The sequence below is a fragment of the Barbus barbus genome (assembly GCF_936440315.1).
Source record: "Barbus barbus genome assembly, chromosome: 7".
NCBI lineage: Eukaryota > Metazoa > Chordata > Actinopteri > Cypriniformes > Cyprinidae > Barbus > Barbus barbus.
Window position 1 is genome coordinate 1,498,328 of NC_136735.1, and position 19,224 is coordinate 1,517,551.

Consider the following 19,224-nt stretch of genomic DNA (forward strand, 5'->3'; position numbering starts at 1 on the left):
CTGAGAGAGCTGGACCTGAGTAACAATGACCTGCAGGATTCTGGTGTAAAGTTTATTTGTGACGCTGGACCACAAAACCAATTTTAAGTGTCAGTTTTTCAAAATTGAGATTTGTACATCATCTGAAGCTGAATAAATAATCTTTGCATTGATGTCTGGTTTGTTATGATCGGACAATATTTGTCTGAGATACAACTATTTGAAAATCTGGAATCTGAGGGAGCAAAAAAATCTAAATATTGAGAAAATCTCCTTTAAAGTTGTTCAATGCATAGTACTAATCAAAAATGAAGTTTTGATATATTTACGGTAGGAAATTTACAAAATATCTTCATGGAACATGATCTTTACTTAATATCCTAATGATTTTTAATCTACACGCTCATAAAAAAATAACTCCTGTATTACTATTATCTGTGTAGTTGTGTGTTGGCCAGTGATGTTGTACTTTAAACTGTAGTACTTTTAGTACTCTGTATTACAGATACATTTAAGTAGGTCATACTGTATCATAATATATTGAAGTACAAATATATTTTGTGTAGTGGTTGAAGCATAATGTACAGTTAACATCTGTAAATTCAGACAATTCATATATGTTATATACATTGTACACAAATCTTTGTGCATATCAGTAATGTTTATTTTTTCACCTCTGGTCATCGGTGATGATTGGTCAAACCCCTCACACCTAAGAGAGCTGGATCTGAGCTACAATCACCCAGGACAATCAAGAGTCCAGCTGCTCTGTGTGTTTAGAAGAGTGTCAGGAACTGCTTCTCCAACCTGTCATTATCACAGACCTTCATTCCCTTCAGTACTCCCTCCTACCATTCCTCTTCACCAACCATCTGCTGCGGCATCTTTATCGCTTCTTTTCATCTTACTACAGTCCCTCATCTTACCTGTCTCTTGAGAAGACTATGAATGTGAAAATAAAGTTAATCTTTCTGGCAAAACTCAGCTTAGATAAAGAATAATTCACTCTGAGGTTCATTGTGAAAAGTAATTCAGGGAACTTATCACAATTGTGATAGCAGATGTGTGGTTGCAAGTTGAAACTTTATCAATGTATTATTTTAATTAAACCTTTGAAGTGGCAAACAATATTTTGATGAGGTCTGTTGACATAATAATATTGATCATTACAATAGTTTAATATTGTGTCTAATTTACCGTGGGCCCCTATAATCGTCACCACCTTTCACCCCACTAGCGATGGCCCTGCAAAAATCTGCATATTACCTGCCATTCCTTTACAATTAAATGTAGCCTAATGCTTGGCAGTTCCTGACATATCCTTAGAAAAACTCTAACGCCAGGGCATTGTGATATATCTATTATGAGTTTACAGTTGAGTGTGGGCATTTCACTCCTTGAAGGCATCAATGTCACATTTGCATAGATTGAATTCGCAGCTGGTTGTTTGCAAAATTAAAATACCAAACAGAACATTAAAATAACGTTGTTAACCTGATAATGGCCATTTCAAATAAGCTTTTCTGTTTGGAACTATTACATTTTATTTAGTTTCTGTTTCTGGTTATGTTCCTGTCAAACTCTAGTCTGTTTCCAGTTTTTGTTAACATAAAAAATAATAAATTAATGAATAATAAATTAATTAATTAAAGAAAGAAAACTGGGTTATTAAGATTTAGAAGCCGTTTCGAAAGACAGTTGGCACTGTTGAAAGGAAAGAAGGAAGAGGCCATTCACACTTGGCCTAATGCATCCCTGCATGAACAACATGATCTCTGTCACAAGCAGATGCTGATCATTTTATGCTTTGTACAGTTGATTTTAAGATAGTTGTCAGATAAATGTTTACCATCGAAGGGGGATGGTTGTCTAATGATTAATGCTATTATTGATAAGGGTTCTGGCATTGTATTAGCATTGTTTGTTCTGAGAAAAAAACTGTTTTGTGTTTTTGAATGTGAGACGATTTATGTGGGAAAGAAGGACAACCTCTACTTTTACTTCTAAAGTAGAAGCTAAGCTGTCATTTAAAAAAAAAAAAAAGATTACATTGGGCTGCTGTCAACACTAATATACAAAATCAGTTCAGTTCTGTAACTTCACACTTCCACATGCACAGCTACAAGTCATATTGTCTGTAATCCTGAGCTTCTACAAATGTTTAACTATGAACATATCAACATCTGCTTCAGATTTACTTATTTTGTACCTTAATAAACATTTGTTTGCTTTGGGGGCTTTCCTGTAGCTCAAATAGTAGAGCATGGCGCTAGCAACGCCAAGGTCATGGGTTCGATTCCCAGAGAAAGCAAGAGCTGATAAAATGTAAAAACTGTAACTTGAATGCAATGTAAGTCGCTTTGGATAAAAGCATCTGCTAAATGCATAAATGTAATGGGAGACAGTTTTTTAAGAACTTTGAACTGTTTCCTGCTTATTAGCCCTTTGGATGTTTAGGGAATTTATCTTAATAACAGTAAATTGTTAATGATTATGAGTAATTGCTGTCTTAGATCCACATGTCCTTCTCACAATAAAATATTTATGACATGTTGAAACAAAGTTGATTTCACTTCCTATGACTGATTTAATTTAGTGCTTTCAGAGTAAAAAATAAAATAAGAAAATAATAAGTTCTAAAACATATTCCTTTTGAAGCCCTGTAGGGGAATATGATACATGGCTCTAGATACATTTCCTTAAAAAAACTGTTTAAAAATCCTGATATTTTATAAATGTATCTATCAGAAACACACTGTAACATAATGCAGATTTCATTCCCTTTTTGTGATGTATTACCATATAAAATACCATAGTGAATCATAATCACTAGGCAAGGCAAGGCAAGTTTATTTATATAGCACATTTCATACACAGTGGTAATTCAAAGTGCTTTACATAAAAGGAAGTGAAATAGTCATTAAAAATCAATAAAAACATGGAAATAAAAATAATAAAAACAAGGAATTTTAAAATGATATAGAAATTGATTTAAAATAAATTTAAAGAAAATTATTATACTTAAAATTCATTGCAGTCAGTTGGGACATATAGCACAGTGCTTATTCAACAAATGCACAGTTAAACAGATGAGTTTTGAGTCTTGATTTAAATGTGGCTAATGTTTTAGCACATCTGATCTCTTCTGGAAGCTGGTTCCAACTGCGGGCAGCATAATAGCTAAAAGCAGACTCCCCTTGCTTTGTGTGAACCCTTGGTATTTCTAACTGACTCCATCCTAATGATCTGAGTGGTCTGTCCGGTTTATATTCAGTGAGCATATCAGCAATATATTTAGGTCCTGGGCCATTGAGTGACTTATAAACAAGAAACTCTAAACTCGTTATTTCTGTATATAGAGTCAAAATGAAAACATCTGATCTGTCAACATTCATTTTGTCAACACAGGAATGTAACGGTTGAAAATAAATAATGTTTATATGTAGTTTACTTTTCTAACATCATAATGTCATAAAGACAGAGGAGGAGCCTGAGAATCTGACAGATATATAAAGAGTGTTTGTCTCAGACTGAAGAACACAAACGGTGAGTTACTGCTTTATTCTTCATTTACCTCACTGAACATTCAGGAATTTTCTGATAATAAAATATATTATGTGAAGATGTTTCTTTTACTTTTCTAGACAAAATAGATTTCTGCTGTTAACTGCTCAGGAGAGACTAAGAAGATGGTAATAAGTTCTGTGATTCCTTCATTGTGTCAATTACACTTAACCACTGGTCTAAACTTTCATATTTGTTTAAGTTTAATCTCTCTGTCTTGTGTAGTTGATGGTGTGTTTGGTGGCTCTTCTCCCAATTGTATTGGGAGGGAACTGTAAATACATGCCATTGGACTGTTCTGACATTTATAACTCAGGAGAAACGCTCAGTGGGATTTACGCCATCTATCCATCAGGTGACGTTCCTGTCTGGGTTCACTGTCACATGATCTCAGATGGGGAAGATGAAGACAACGGAGGATGGACGGTATGAATCTGACTTTAGATCATTAAAGACAGTACAATCAGAACATTCATTATGAAACATATATTCTGTATAAACCCATCACAGGTGATTAACAGGAGAATGGATGGCAGTGTAAATTTCTATCGGCCATGGAAAGAATACAAGAGAGGATTTGGGAATGTGGAGAGTGAATACTGGCTGGGTAAGATCTCACAGTGTGTGTGTGTGTGTGGATGTTCATGTCCAGTGTTTGATTGAAGGTGTTCTTCATGTGTGTGTTTGATCAGGGCTGGAGAACATGTACCAGCTGACACGCAACAGGAAGTACATGCTGAGAGTGGATATTGAAGACTTTGAAAAAAGGAAAGGTTTTGCTATGTATTCATCTTTCTCTGTGGATTGTGAATGTGCTGGATATCAACTACAAGTTTCAGGATTCACTGAAGGCGGAGCAGGTAGGACGCTTTCATTCACAGGGAGTACATGTGCATATGATCATGCACTTTCAAATGTTTATTTAATTTTAATTAAAGGAATATTTCACACACACACACACACACACATACACAGACACACAACTGCTGATAATGTACTTACCCTAATTAACATCTTAGCCAAAGCCAAAGCTGAGAAAGAATGCAAGCAGTTCACTGAAAAAAAAAAATTGGCTAACGGTAAATTCCCTTACTATATTCAGTGAAAAACTGTGATAGACATTTCATTTAATTTTATGGTAACATACAATTTTTGGAAGTGAAAAGAGAGTATAATTTACAGTGAAAAACTGTAAATTGACATTCCCAGAAGTCCCTGAGTTAGATTCCACATTTTATGTTTCTTTTTTTTTTTTTATATATAACTATTTTTCTTCTTATTTTTTTCTAACCAGTTATGTTCATTAGAATGAGAATGAGAATGAAAATTAGCTTTATTGCCAGGTATGTTCACACATACGAAGAATTTGTTGTAGTGACAGAAGCTCCACAGTGCAACAGAAGACAGCAACAGGACAGGACACAGATAATAAAGAATAATATACAAATACAAAATAGACTACGTACAAAATAGCAAAACACAATATAACATAGACAATTATGTATGTACAGTTCTGATATGTGCAAATTTGAAATGTAAATAAGTATGTATGTTAAATAAATAATGTATAAAAGTGTTGTGTGTTCCACGTTTATTGTCAATTAGGGTTGTAATTTACATCTAATATTGTTATATGAATGTCTATTTGTATTACATTAGTGTTGTATGTTACGAAAACTGGATATTAATATCTGAAATAAGCTTTTCTGTCAGCGAAACGTGAGATGTTGAATATGCTCTGATAACATTATATAGGTAAAAATCCTCTGAGCAGAGAATATTTATTGTGAAATCTGGCTAAACGTGACTCATATTATGTTAATATTTCTTCTCTCTGCAGGCGACTCGTTGAGCTCACACAATGATCTCAAGTTTTCCACCTTTGACAAAGATCAAGACTCCAGTGAAAGCAACTGTGCCAAACTGCATCTTGGGGCATTTTGGTATGCAAACTGTCTCACTACAAACCCCAACGGTGTGTATTTATGGGGAGAAGATCCCACCCATAACGGCATTGGTGTTGTTTGGCACAGCTGGGCGGAGAATTTGGCTGTCAGTTTGAAATCCTTTAGCCTGAAGATCAAAAGCCTATCCTAGAAACAAAAGTGTTTCCAGGACAATACGTGTGTTATTATTTTACTCTACACTGTAATAAATCCGTAAAATAACTGTACTGGCAGCTCATTACACACGACTTTATCCATTAATTTATGGACATTTCTGTTTACTCTAAAACACAATGCAATGAGGTGTAAAATTCAAAATACTGGTAAAACACCCGTAAAAAATAAATATGAAAACAATATATTGTGTTCTATTTTTGTGTATCACAAATGTGTCTTATTTTTCCAGATTTACTGTTGAAGTAGATTTTTATTAGTCAAAAGGTGAATTAATCAAGTATAATTAATGTGAATTTATCCATTTATATATCAAGTTATTCTTCCATTATCATCATGTGCATGTGTGGTGGTGGCGCAGTGGATAAGACACATGCCTTTGGTGTGAGAGACCCGGGTTCGAATCCACTGTGAGACACCAATGCGTCCCTGAGCAAGACACTTAACCCCTAGTTGCTCCAGAGGCGTGCGACCTCTGACATATATAGCAATTGTAAGTCGCTTTGGATAAAAGCGTCAGCTAAATGAATAAATGTAAATGTGTGTGTTGAAGGCAGGCACGGATGAAATGTGCAGAATGTGGAAGGGGGCCTCTTTCTTTACTATAACACGTATAGCTTCTCCCTAGAGAGAGACTAAATTGTATATATAAGGTAAACACGGCCTAAAAAGGTAAAATGTGTGTCTGAAATGTATTGAACACGCCTAGAGAAAATACTATTTAAAGAGAAGACAGAAAACATTCTGGAGAACTTTTCTGCAGAAGACTTCTCGGCTTTATTTTCTTGTTATAGTAAAGTCTATTTTCTGGTATCGAAACCCCAAGATTTTGAGAATGATTCTTCATAGAAAAGGCGGAAGCCACCACAAATTGGCGTCACGAACAGGATTGGAAAGGAGCAGAGTGTGAGGGACCACGTTGGGCTTGCTTGACAGACAACACAAAGTAAGTGGCCACTACAAGGTAAGCAGTTTTTGCTCATATAATTGGTTTGTGTTGTTTGCTAGGCTGCCCTTGGTGGTAAGGTCACTTAAAATTGCTCTTCCAAATTTAAAGAACAAAGAAAGAGAAAAAAAAAGGGGGTTTTGATTCCAGAATAACTAATTGCATGTAATAATCTGTTTATTGTTAATGGGCCTTGAGGATAACATTAAACGTTAAGCAGATAAAGTAGAGGAAAGCGCGCAAAGTCCTTAGGATAAGGCAAAAATCCTGCAGGGTGTTGTTTTTACTGTGTTGAGGAAGTGCATCAGTAAAAGAGTGAGCAGTACAGACGCAGGTCGTTCTAGAGGAGCGTGGTGTAGTCTGATTTATTGTCTGTGTCTGTGTTTGTGTCTGCGTGAATGATTGAGGTTGTATGAAAAATAAATAAATCCCGTATTGAGTGGGTAAAAGCTGCGCACCTGCTCTTGGACCCCCCTTGGGTGGGACGCAGCTAGTGCCACACCTGAGAGGGATGATTGACTGCATGAACCCTATAAATAAAGGGGCACAGAATGAAAGAATGAGCCCTGTGTGAATAAAGGGACTAGAAGGAGTGAATGTGATTAGGAAAAATTTATATCAATAATGATTTGTTTCAGGAAGAAACAAAAGGACAACAAATTGAAATAGTCTTACAGTACATAATAATAGGTAAACAGGGAGCAGCTTTAAATATGCCAGATTGTGAATTTGTTAAAAAATGGTTCAATGTAACTGATTCTGTCCCAAATATTGCAGTATATGTAGGAACAAATTGGGAAGCAAAAGATTTAGGACCCATGATGAAAAAGGCAGAACAATGTAAATGGGAACCAACAGAACATCCGTTGATTTTTCACTCAGCTGACAAAAATTACATAAAACTTTTGTGTGCAACTAGTTTGATGGGAATTCCTCAGGAAGTAGTTATTAGTCACAAGAAACTGACGCAGATGTCTGCAACATCTGAATTGATAGAGGCTCCTGACACTGATCTATTTAAAGAAGTAGAATGACAGGTACCAACTGAACTATTGTCTCAACATGACTCAGATATAGGATTAATAAAATCAGCAAACCCAGTGAGAGTACAACTTAAGCCAGATGCACGTCTGCCCAGAAAGTCGCAATATCCTTTGCGTCCTGATGCTGAAGCAGGTATAAAAAACACTATTGAAGGGTTAGTGAAGGCAGGAGTATTAATAGAAACAACAAGTTATTGTAACACTCCAATTATGCCTGTGATAAAAGCAGACAAAAACAGGTGGCGTCTTGTGCATGACTTACGAGCAATCAATGAAATCGTAGAAGATATGCCAACTGAGGTACCAAACCCGCACATGCTACTGACGAATGTCCATCCTGAAGCAAAGTACTTTACAGTAATTGATCTCTGTTTGGCCTACTTCAGTGTTCCACTAGCAGAAGAGAGTAGATATTTATTTTCATTTACATATGCTGGTAAACAGTATACTTATACCAGAATCCCACAAGGGTTTAAACATTCGGCACATTTATTTAATCAAATTCTAAAAGCAGATTTGGAAGGTCTTATGATAGACAGTACACTATTACAATATATGGATGATTTGATTATTTGTTCTACATCACTAGAACAATGTCATCAAGATTCTATTAAGGTCTTGACGAAATTAGCACAAGGAGGTCATAAAGTGTCCAAAAACAAATTGCAGTATTGCCAGCCACAAGTTGAATACTTAGGAAGATTGATTGCATTTGACACACGAGCTATAGCTCCAGCTCAATTAGAAGGCATAAGTAAAACACCATTGCCTCAAACAGTAGGACAAATGATGACTTTCTTAGGAATGACTGGCTTTAGTGCAGACTGGATAGAAGACTATGCAGTCAAAACAGGGCCATTGAGAGAAATCATGAAACAAGCAGGATTGCAACATTTAAGTAATCCATTGAAATGCAACACAGATGCTTTAATAGCATTTGAGACTATAAAAAAGGAACTACAACAAGCCCCTGCATTGGGAATGGCTGACTATTCTAAACATTTTCATTTGTATGTGGCAAATAGAGCTGATGGATATGCATCAGCTGTACTGATGCAAGAGACTTGTAGTGGAAGGAAAAAACAGCCAATAGCCTATTACAGCACAAAGTTGGATAATGTAGCACAGGGTTACCCACCATGTTACCAACAGGGCCTGGCAGCAGTATATTATGCTTATGAAAAAGCGTCCACAATAACCATGGGATACCCAGTAACTATTTATACTCATCACAAAATTGTGGAATTATTAGAACAACGGAAATTTGTTCTGACCCAAGTTCGAATTCTGGCCTATTCAGCCATACTCATGTTACATAACAGGTTCTCGTTTGGCTCTCAGCGAAGGCGGACGCTTTTTCTCTGCTCTCCTCCCCTTATCTTCCCTGCTTGCTTTCTCGTCTTGTCTATTGTCTAACACCTGAGAGACTCTTTCTGCACTGCTCTCCAAACCGGAAAATCATGGATTTGATCAACTGGTCTCTCAACGCAATTGATACCATATTCTCTACAAGAGCCCTGGGTTCGGGGGAGCCCAATTGTCCGGCCGGAACGTTCTCTACTGGCTACACGATGGACGCATGGGAGAGATGGCGGGTCGTTTGTCTGGCGGCTCTTTCCGTGGAGGACATTGAAGACATCTACCTATTTGGAACCATGATAACGGGTTTCCTGCTGATTGGATTAGGCTTTGCCCTGGGTTATCAGAGAATTCAGAAGACGGGAACAGCTGTCCAAAGCCTCACAAGGCTGCCCGTCGTGATTGAAGCAGTGGGCAGAGCGGTCAGCACTGAGACTGAAACTATCAACCGCAATATGGATTCTATCACGGAGAAGCTCACGGCTTAGCTGAGAAAAATTGATGGATTTGGAGACCAGAATGGACAAAGAGAGTAGCTGTGAAATTGGTATGCAGCTGCTCGCACCAAGACCAAACAATTGCAATCTTATCTTCTTTCGGCTTCCCTAAACAAGCAGAACTGCCTCGGACAAGGTCGTGCTGAAAACAACCACCCGGAAGAGCACTGCAGTGAGACGCTCTTGCTTCCTGACCCCTCCCACAGACACCTGGTGACTGTCGACTCCGTCTGGGTCCCAATCAAGGCCGTTTCCATGACAATTGCTGTGCCGCTATCACAATCTGCGGACTGAGACAACTTGTTTTGAATACCAGCGTGGCAGATCTCCAGGCTTACAAATACACAAACTCACATACACACACATATACACACATATATGCAGATATGCATTCACCTCCCAAACCCCCATCCAACGCCTTTGCCGCTTTGTACCACCAGTCTGACAAGCTGGTCTGTGATTAGCGCTGAGAGGCTGCAGGTCCGGATGGCTGCTCGTCTGAGCTGGATTACCCATTAGGTTAGATTTAGGTCGCGACGTCAGGTGACCAAAATTCAATGTCAAGCCAACGTCTAATGACAACTTTATTTGACGTCCAAGACCGACGTCAGTTGACGTTGATATTTTGTTGTTTTTAGGTTGTGTTGTGAAGTAACCAAAATCCAACGTTGAGCCAACGTCTTAAGCCAACGTCATATTGACGTCAAATACTGATATATAGTCGTCAGGTGTGGCAACCAAAACCCAACGTCTCCTAAACGTCATAATGGTAACGTCAACACAACGTCACAAAATTGTTTGTTCAGATGACTCGATTTGAAAAGTTTGGAGAACATTTGGATATGTTGTGAACAAATACTTGAGTATCTAAGTAAGGTAAACAAAACAACTTTTGCTAACGACATGTTTAGAGTATTTTTGTTCAGTTCACACCAAAAATTAAACTGACTTCTAAAAATTCTTTGTTCAGGCTACTTTTTTACATTGGTTAGTAGAACATTTCTAATCGAGTCATCTTAAATAATTTTACATTGAACAACATTGCACAAGTTCCCAGCATGCATTGCAGCTTGAAAACATTTTATGTTAATTATTATTAAAATATTATCATTGTTTTATATTTTGCTGGCCTAATTTATGTAGCTGCTGCCATGTGGATCAGAGTTCATATTTTTACTGATTTAAAATGTGTTGATCTTCACCATGTTTGAGAATCATGTGCTGAGGTACTGTATATTTGCATCTCATTAAAACTTGTTTAATATATTTGTTCATTAGCATGAATGTTTGCTTTTAGTTTTAAGAGGCAAATACTACCCATAGTAAGTAGAAAACTTTGAAAATAAATATAAATCTGAAAGAAAGAGTATTGTTAAAACAAAAAAGAGTGTTGCTAAAACATTTTTGGTTTCTCTGACAGATCTTTTAACAATCAGTAGACTGACTTTTATTCATTAGATGAACTAAAATTAAAGTAACTAAAAGTTGTTGGTTGCTGTTTGAGTTAACTTAAAAAGTTGAGTGTGATAGGTTAGGTCAACTTGTTTTTTTTTCACAGTGAATCTGACGTTGAGTTCTGACGTCAACCCGATTTTCATTTTCAACCAAAATTCAACGTCTCTCCGACGTTGGGGTCCAACGTCAATCTGGCATTACATTGAGGCCAGTGCCTGCTGGGATAACATCAAGAAAACTGATGCTTACTGGATCGCATTCCATAGTAAAATTCACATGCTCGGCCCTTGAGTTAAGATAATTAAAAAACGTCAACATTTCTGTAGGTGTAGCCTTAGTAATCATAAAAATGTCATCAATATACCGTTTGTAAAGCAAACATTTTTAAACTCATTTAAAATAGGGGGGAAGTCGTGGCCTAATGGTTAGAGAGTTCTACAATAATGGCCTAATGGCCTAATGGTTCTACAATAAGTGTCTAAGGACGAATTTCTATTCTTAGATGGAATAAAGGTAGATTTCCTTTTAAAAGGAAGACGAGCCATAGACTGTTCAAGAGTAACACCCTGTGTGGTAACAGGCGGAACATCATTAGATGCGGACAACTGTTCACTTGTACCAAAGAACTCCCGAAGTCTCAATGTCCTAAAGAATTTGTGAAAGTCAATCATAGTGTCAAAATCATTAGTTTCAGTAGTAGGAATAAAGGAAAGTCCCTTGCTCAGAGCAGTAACACAAGGTTTTGAGAGTGACTTATCTGAAAAGTTCATTAACGCATCCCCTGGTTGCTCCTTGTCATCCGTGGAGGTAGAGAAAGGCCTTTTCCGCTTGCCCCTTCTACATCTCTTCTTGATCGATTTACCCTCCGATTCATTCCATAACTCTCGGGCTGAGTACGGCCTGTAAAAGTGGGACCATTTTGCCTTCGTCCAACAGGATCGGAGTCAGAATCACATGAGGTTGAAGAAGCCCAAGTTCTATTATCACCAGGTTGTCTGCGCCTGCGAAAACCAGAGGTAGCAGCCCGACTACGATGGAACGCATTGGACTCAGGTTTTCCATCCTTCCAAAAATATACCTTTCCGTGTTGATAGTCACCATTGTCTCTTGCAAACTTTGTACGTTTAAACGAGGGTCTTTACTTACGAGTCTACAATACGCCATGCAAACAGAGCGTTCTGATGAGGGGGGTTAAAAACAGTACAGAAAATGGCTTATTACTTCTAAATAGTTTTTTGATGTAAAAATCTTGATAACATTATAAGAGGACCTCAGAAAATTATTTCATGGCCCGTTTGATAAGCTTGTTTACTCACAAAAGCTATTTATTCAGCGTAGTGAAGCCTCTCCTTCATTGACATCATTCAAGAACATTTTTTTAAAAATAGACTCTGGTCTCCTTCCCTGCATATCACCAAAGCGGAACGATAGCATTAGCCATTACACTTTTTGGATAAGGCTGCAGCTTGACTTCCAATAGTTTTGAACTGACATTTTACATAATAAAGTTTAAACTTACAGAAATGAAATGATTTTTCTGTTTGCTGGTCTTGACAACAGCCTACTGTATGCCACGATTCATAGGAGCAAGGAGACAAGGAGTAGGTCAGAATAAACAGTATTTTAATGACAAGAAATCCATCGCAGGAACATGGGAAGACATATTACAGCGGACCAAGTAATTAATCAAAAACCTTGGAAACTAATAATTATAACAGGAACTAAACCAAATATGGACAAACAGGAACTCAAACATGTGACACTGTAATTGGTTTTAGAGACAAAATCTTTAATGCCTAATGTATCTCATCCATGTCGACACCTGTAATCCTGAGCATCTACAAACTTTTCAGTAAGAACACATGAAAACCTGCATAAGATTTATTTTGAAGTAATATGAATGTGTAAACCTTTTGCTTTTCATTCTGATACGTTGATATGGACTTCAGCACCTTAATAAAAATCTTGTTTACTTTGAGAACTTTGAGATCATTTCTCTAAAGATAAAGCTTATAAGGAGGAATGGATAACAGTAAATATGTTAATGATTATGAGCAATTGCTAACTTAGATTCATGTTTCCTTCTCACAATAAAATGTTATGACATGTTGAAATTTAAATGTACAGCTGATATGATCAAGTCCTGATGTTTGTCATGGGGAACAGACTAGCATTTCACCTCCAGTGACTGATGAACTATTAGTTATTACTAATATTGGTTTTTACTGATCTAATGTGATGCTTTCAGTGTAAAATATGTATATTGTTTTAAAGTTAATTTCCTTATTGTGTTTTATTAACATATAAAATAATAACACAATGAATCATAATAATTAATCTCATTATTTATGTTTATAGAAAAAAAAACATTTGATCTGTCAGCATTAACTGTCAACAATAAGAAATTTGCAAGAATGAAAATGTTTGTATATACTTTCCTTTTTTAACATACATTTACTTAATCTTGAACATGTCATAAAGACAGAGAGGAGGAGCCTGATAATCTGACAGATATATAAAGAGTGTTTGTGTCAGACAGAAGAACACAAACGGAGTTACTGATTCTTTCTTCATTTACCTCACAAAAAAGTCTGGATCTTCAATCAATCAAGATAAAACAGATCTCTGCTGTGATGTGCTGAGGAGAGACTGAGAAGATGGCAGTAAGTTTATGTGTTTCATTCATTACCCTGAACCACTGGTCCAAAATCTTTCTTCTTTGTTTAATTCTTTAGTCTGAAGTTTATGTCTTTCTCTCTCTGTCACATGTAGTTGATGGTGCTTTTGGCCACTTTTCTCTCGGCTGTATTGGGAAGTGACTATAAATCCATGCCATTGGACTGTTCTGATATTTATAACTCAGGAGAAATGCTCAGTGGGATTTACACCATTTATCCAGCAGGTGACGCTCCTGTCTTGGTTTACTGTCACATGATCTCAGATGGGAACGATGAAGACAATGGAGGATGGACGGTACAAATGTGACTTTAGAACAGTGGTCTCAAACGCAATTCCTGAGGACCACAGCTCTGCAGAGTTTAGCTCCAACCAGCTCCAACTTACACCTGCTTGGAAGTTTCTAGTGATCCTGAAGACCTCTATTAGCTGGATCAGGTGTGTTTGATTAGGGTTGGAGCAAAACTGTGCAGAGCCCTTGTAGCAAATTAGCTCAAAAGGGAATTGTATATAAATAATTACAATTAATTATGATTAATTACAATGATTGGCTGACAGTAATAACTGTAGCAGAATTAAACTGCCATCAACTTATCTGTTCATCCAGCGAACATTCAGCGTAAGTTCATATCAACTCTAAGAAAGTATATATTCTTGGCCAAAGAAAATAATTTCCTATTACATTAAACGGCAAAACAGTGCATGTATCAACACAATCAACAACTAATAATCAGCCCAGAGAGGCGTGGGGAAGGAGTGTAAATAGCCCTCAGAATGGGCAGCAGCTGTGTGTTTGTATGAGTAGGTGTACAGGTGTGTGGAGCTAAGGTAAAGAAGTCCGGGAGGATGGGTGATGGCGACCTCTGGTGGTGAGAGGGAGAAACACAAAGCCCGGACCCCTGACAGAACCCCTCCTCTGAGGAACGGCTTCCAGATGTTCCAACAAAAACCCCAAAGTTTCAGGAGGAAAGGTGGAAAGGAGGTTGACCGGGGGAGGGATGGCGGGCCAGGCCCCTATAGCGGAAGAAGGCTTGGAGACAGAAGTAGACTATGGTGCCAGGATGTACCGGCAGAGCAGGAGGCGAGGACAGATAGGGTGGGTTAAGCCAGGGAGGGTCGAGAGGCTCCGGGACCCTGGCAGATGACCAGGGTGGGGCAGGGCAAAGTTCAAGAGCTGGTGCTGCCGCCTCTGGGAAATAGTGAGCGGACACCGCCACCTCGGTTGCCCTGTGAGCCGACACCGCCACCTCGGGTGCCTTGTGAGCGGACACCGCTGCCTTGGGAGCCTTGTGTGCGGACACCGCTGCCTTGGAAGGGCCGTGAGTGGACATCGCTGCCTTGGGAGAACCGCGAGCGGATATCGCCGCCTCGTGAGTTTTGTGAGCGGACACCGCCGCCTCGGGAGGAAAGCCGGCCACCTCGGGAGGATCGCAAGCGAGCATCGCTGCCTTGGGAGGACCGTGAATGGGAAATGCTGCCTCGGAAGGACCGCAAGCAAACCACGACACTCGCAACGACATCAGCGAGGGTTCCTGCACGCTGCATATCAGCCCAGGATGCTCCGGGAACGGGCGTGAGGTACTGGGTGTGGCTGACGAGAATTCTGACATCCCCTTGGATCGCCGCATCGGGAGAACTGTGAGTGGGCTCCACAGCTAACTCCACCCTGAAGGATGAGCCTCTCAAGGATGAACTCCCAAAGATGTTATTCTGGCTCGGTGGTAATTGGGAGTTTCTTCCCAGGTAGAAATGGAAAAAGAGCTAAGAAAGAGATCTGCTGAGATCCGAGGATCCTTGGTTGAATGGAAGGTCAAGGCCGCAAGGCCTGGCGCAAAACTTAAGGGTCACTGAGGAGCTCACATCCTTCTCATCCTATTAGGATCTAACAGAACCGCAGACTGGAGGCGGGTCACTGATGTGAGAGCTTTATCTGCTATAGAGGTCACACCTCCGGGGTGTCAAATAGCCAATGGTGTCTTGAACTTTTGGAGGGAAAGTTTTACAATTCTTTGTCTCTGAACATGGTAATTTGCATAGGTAATTCGCCTGGGGTTAATGCACAAACTACTAAAGATTCTTAGGACAGTAATATGTTGCATAGGTATCAACATGTAATATCCACTCTCAATTAGATCATCCAAAGACGAATTGATAGAGCCCAAACATGGTATGAGTGAGGTGATCTTAACCAGTGATCTATCGTAAGCATGCATAAAACAGTATACAATATAGACAGTAATAATATACCCAATGACCTGAAGATATGTGTTCATTCAAAGAAAGGTTTTTCTATGAATTAATTAGAGAAGAGTCCATTTTTATGGCATAATGTCTTTCCTATAGGAAAAAGGTAGTGAGAGTTGCTCTGCCTGCATTCCTTTGAGCAATAAGATTAGTGTTATCAGATGGGTTGCCATGGAACCAGAGGCCTGTTCTGCCTTTCTTAGGTGTTAGATGCATTTTGTGGGAAGGGTCCACAGACCCTCATAGTTGGCACTTTGGTTGGGTGAGGGGGCATAAGAGATTATTTGTTAAACATAACAAATAGTTGTTTGTCTGATCGGCCCAAACGCTACACCCTCCAGGAATTGAGTTTGAGACCAATGCTTTAGATCAGGGCTGGGCAACTTCGGTCCTGGAGGGCCACTGTCTAGCAGAGTTTAGCTCCAATCCGAAACAAACACACCTGAAAAAGGTAATCAGTGTCTTCAAGATCACTAGAAAGCTACAGACAAGTGTTTAAATAGGGCTGGAGCTAAACTCTGCAGGACAATGGCCCTCCAGGACCAAAGTTGCCCATCCCTGCTTTAGATCATTAAACACACATCAGAACATTCATTATCATATATTTTATATAAACTCATCACAGGTGATTCAGAGGAGAATGGATGGCAGTGTGAATTTCTATCGGCCGTGGAATCAGTACAAGAGAGGATTTGGAAATGTGGAGAGTGAATACTGGCTGGGTAAGATCTCACAGTGTGTGTCTGTGTGTTTGCACTCACGGAAAGCGCTCGAGAAACAGTATCTCTTCCGTGACTCGGTATGCTTTAAACTCGTTTTTTTTTTACTCGACCAAGAGACTGTATGACATTCACGTTACATGATTTGACTGATATTTATGTAGAAAGGGCGACAGTGCACCACATTCAAAGAAATGAGTATTCATGTTTTCACAACCACTGGCCATATTCAAAAACAAAACTAAAATTAAAACATCTTTGAGAGCAAGGGGGCCCCCTGGTGTTTTGGGGGCCCAATGCAGCTTGCATATTCTTCATATAGGGGTGTGTGTGTGTGTGTGTGTGTATAGATGTTCATGTCCAGAGTTTGGTTGAACGTGTTCTTCATGTGTGTGTATGATCAGGGCTGGAGAACATGTGCCAGTTGACACGGAATGGGAAGTACATGCTGAGAGTGGATCTGGAGGACTTTGAAGGAAGGAGAGGTTTTGCTCTGTACCTGTCTTTCTCTGTGGATTGTGAATGTGTTGGATATAAACTGCATGTTTCAGGATTCACTGATGGAGGAGCAGGTAAGACACCTTTATTCACATGAGTAAACACACAATGCACTTTCAACTGTTCTTGTAATTTAATTCACAGGTCTCGTTCTATAAATGAACACTTGAGATTAATATCTGCAATTTTTGCTTATTTCAGTTAGCAATGTGAGATGTTGGATATGTTGCTCTGATAGCATTATCTGGGTAAAATGAAGCCTGTGAAGTGAAAAATCCAATATTTGTTGCAAAACCTGACTGGCTAAACAAGTAGGAATATGACTGTTATATATTATGTTAATCCTGTTAATGATATTTCTTCTCTGTGCAGGTGACTCTTTGACCATTCACAATGGACAGAAGTTCTCTACTTTTGACAAAGATCAAGACTCCAATGAAGATCATTGCGCTAAACAGTATCTTGGCGCATTCTGGTACAATAACTGTCACAGTACAAACCCCAATGGCATGTATTTATGGGGAGAAGATGATACTCATTATGCCATTGGTGTTACTTGGTACACCTGGAAGGAGAATCACGCTGTCAGCATGAAATCCATCACCATGAAGATTAAAAATATATCTTAGAAATATTGCAGTGTTGAGATCCCAAAGTATACTTAACTTCTGTTGCTTTGATCAGGGATGGCCAACATTGGTCCTGCAGTGCTACAGTCCTGCAGAGTTCAGCCCCTACTCTAATCAAACACACATGAACCTACTAATCAAGGTCTAAAGGTTACTAGAACACTACAGGCAGGTGAGTTATTATCAAAGTTGGAGCAAAACTCGCAGGACTGGTGCTCTCCAGGATTGATGTTGCAAGCTTCTGGCTTAGAGTATGAATACAGCTAAACACATAGCCTTTCAAAGTAAAATGCAACTGACAGTGTGCGCAGACACAGGAACTTGACATACACTGAAACAAATGATACATTGAATTTACAATTTTTTTATAAGGTAAGTGGTTGCAATCAATTTATTTTAGCTACATTTAAATAATCAAATTTAGTTGACTAACTTTCAGTAAAATTTATTTAAATGTAGTTAAAATAAATGGATTGCAACCACTTACCTTAAAAAAAATTGTAAATTCAATGTATTATTTTTTTCAGTGTATGTGCACTAGAGAGATTCATCTTTGTCCAGAGATTTTGATCTTGCTGTCCATAAATTGCGTATGATAAAAAAAATAAAATAGCTTCACACAAGTTGCGAGTGTCTCTGTGCAATCTTACACAAGCAGTTGAATGTCAGTGATTTTTTTTTTTAGTTTGTTTAGTCATTTTTTTCCAATTTTACTATCCAAATGACTTTAACATGAAAAAAGTGAAATATAATTGGAAAAAGTGGAAAAATCCAGTTATAATATCAGATCCATAAAAGCATATTATATGCAGTTCAGGGTAGGATGAAGTAGGTGTAATACTCACAGTTGAGGTGTGTGTGTGTGTGTGTGTGTGTGTGTGTGTGTGTGTGTGTACCAGCCCAACATGCTCCTGAACAGTAGTTGTTTCTCTTACTTTCATTCTTCCCCATTCACTTTCAATGGCCGGCCATTTTTGACAAGTGTGACTTTTGTACAAAATAAAAGCATTTAGAAGCAAACTTCCTGATTAAACATTAAAGCACACTAGTGTGAAAAACAGTGCAAATTTTAATAATTTTTTTATCTCATATTGTGAAAATTATTCATAAAAAAAAAAAATTCACCCAAAAAATGAGGTGCCTACTTTCGGATAAATGAGGCTTATGATTAATCAGATGCAAATAGAAACACAAAACCAGTTCTAAATGAAAGAAAACAAGTTGACAAAAATAATGAATCCAATATTTGGTGATAATATAGCATAATGAGAGATTTATAAGCAGTTGCTTGGAGTCCGCTCATTTTTGACCAGGAACACCACAAGTGTGACAGGAGTCTGACCACAACCACAGGGTTAAAATAAACTTTTGAGTTAAACCTTTTGCATTGCATTTACTGAACTGAGTGTTTTCCATTGAATGTATTGAATCAAATCTTTTTTAATTGAATTTATCCAACTGAATGTATTGAGCAGAGTTTTTTGAAAGAAATCTA

The 19,224-nt window shown here is 38.3% G+C and overlaps 2 protein-coding genes across 2 annotated transcripts in view; one reads left to right on the forward strand and one right to left on the reverse strand.

Moving 5' to 3' along the window:
- LOC306872949 (uncharacterized protein) overlaps positions 1 to 19,224 on the reverse strand; it is an 819,728-nt gene that overhangs the window by 223,003 nt on the left and 577,501 nt on the right. The window lies entirely within an intron of this gene.
- LOC306872255 (microfibril-associated glycoprotein 4-like) lies at positions 3,669 to 17,729 on the forward strand (the record flags this gene model as incomplete). Its single annotated transcript, XM_079420752.1, has 5 exons — positions 3,669 to 3,683; positions 3,769 to 3,969; positions 16,509 to 16,605; positions 17,007 to 17,174; positions 17,473 to 17,729. 5 exons carry the CDS (start codon positions 3,669 to 3,671, stop codon positions 17,727 to 17,729), a joined length of 738 nt encoding a protein of 245 aa, XP_079276878.1.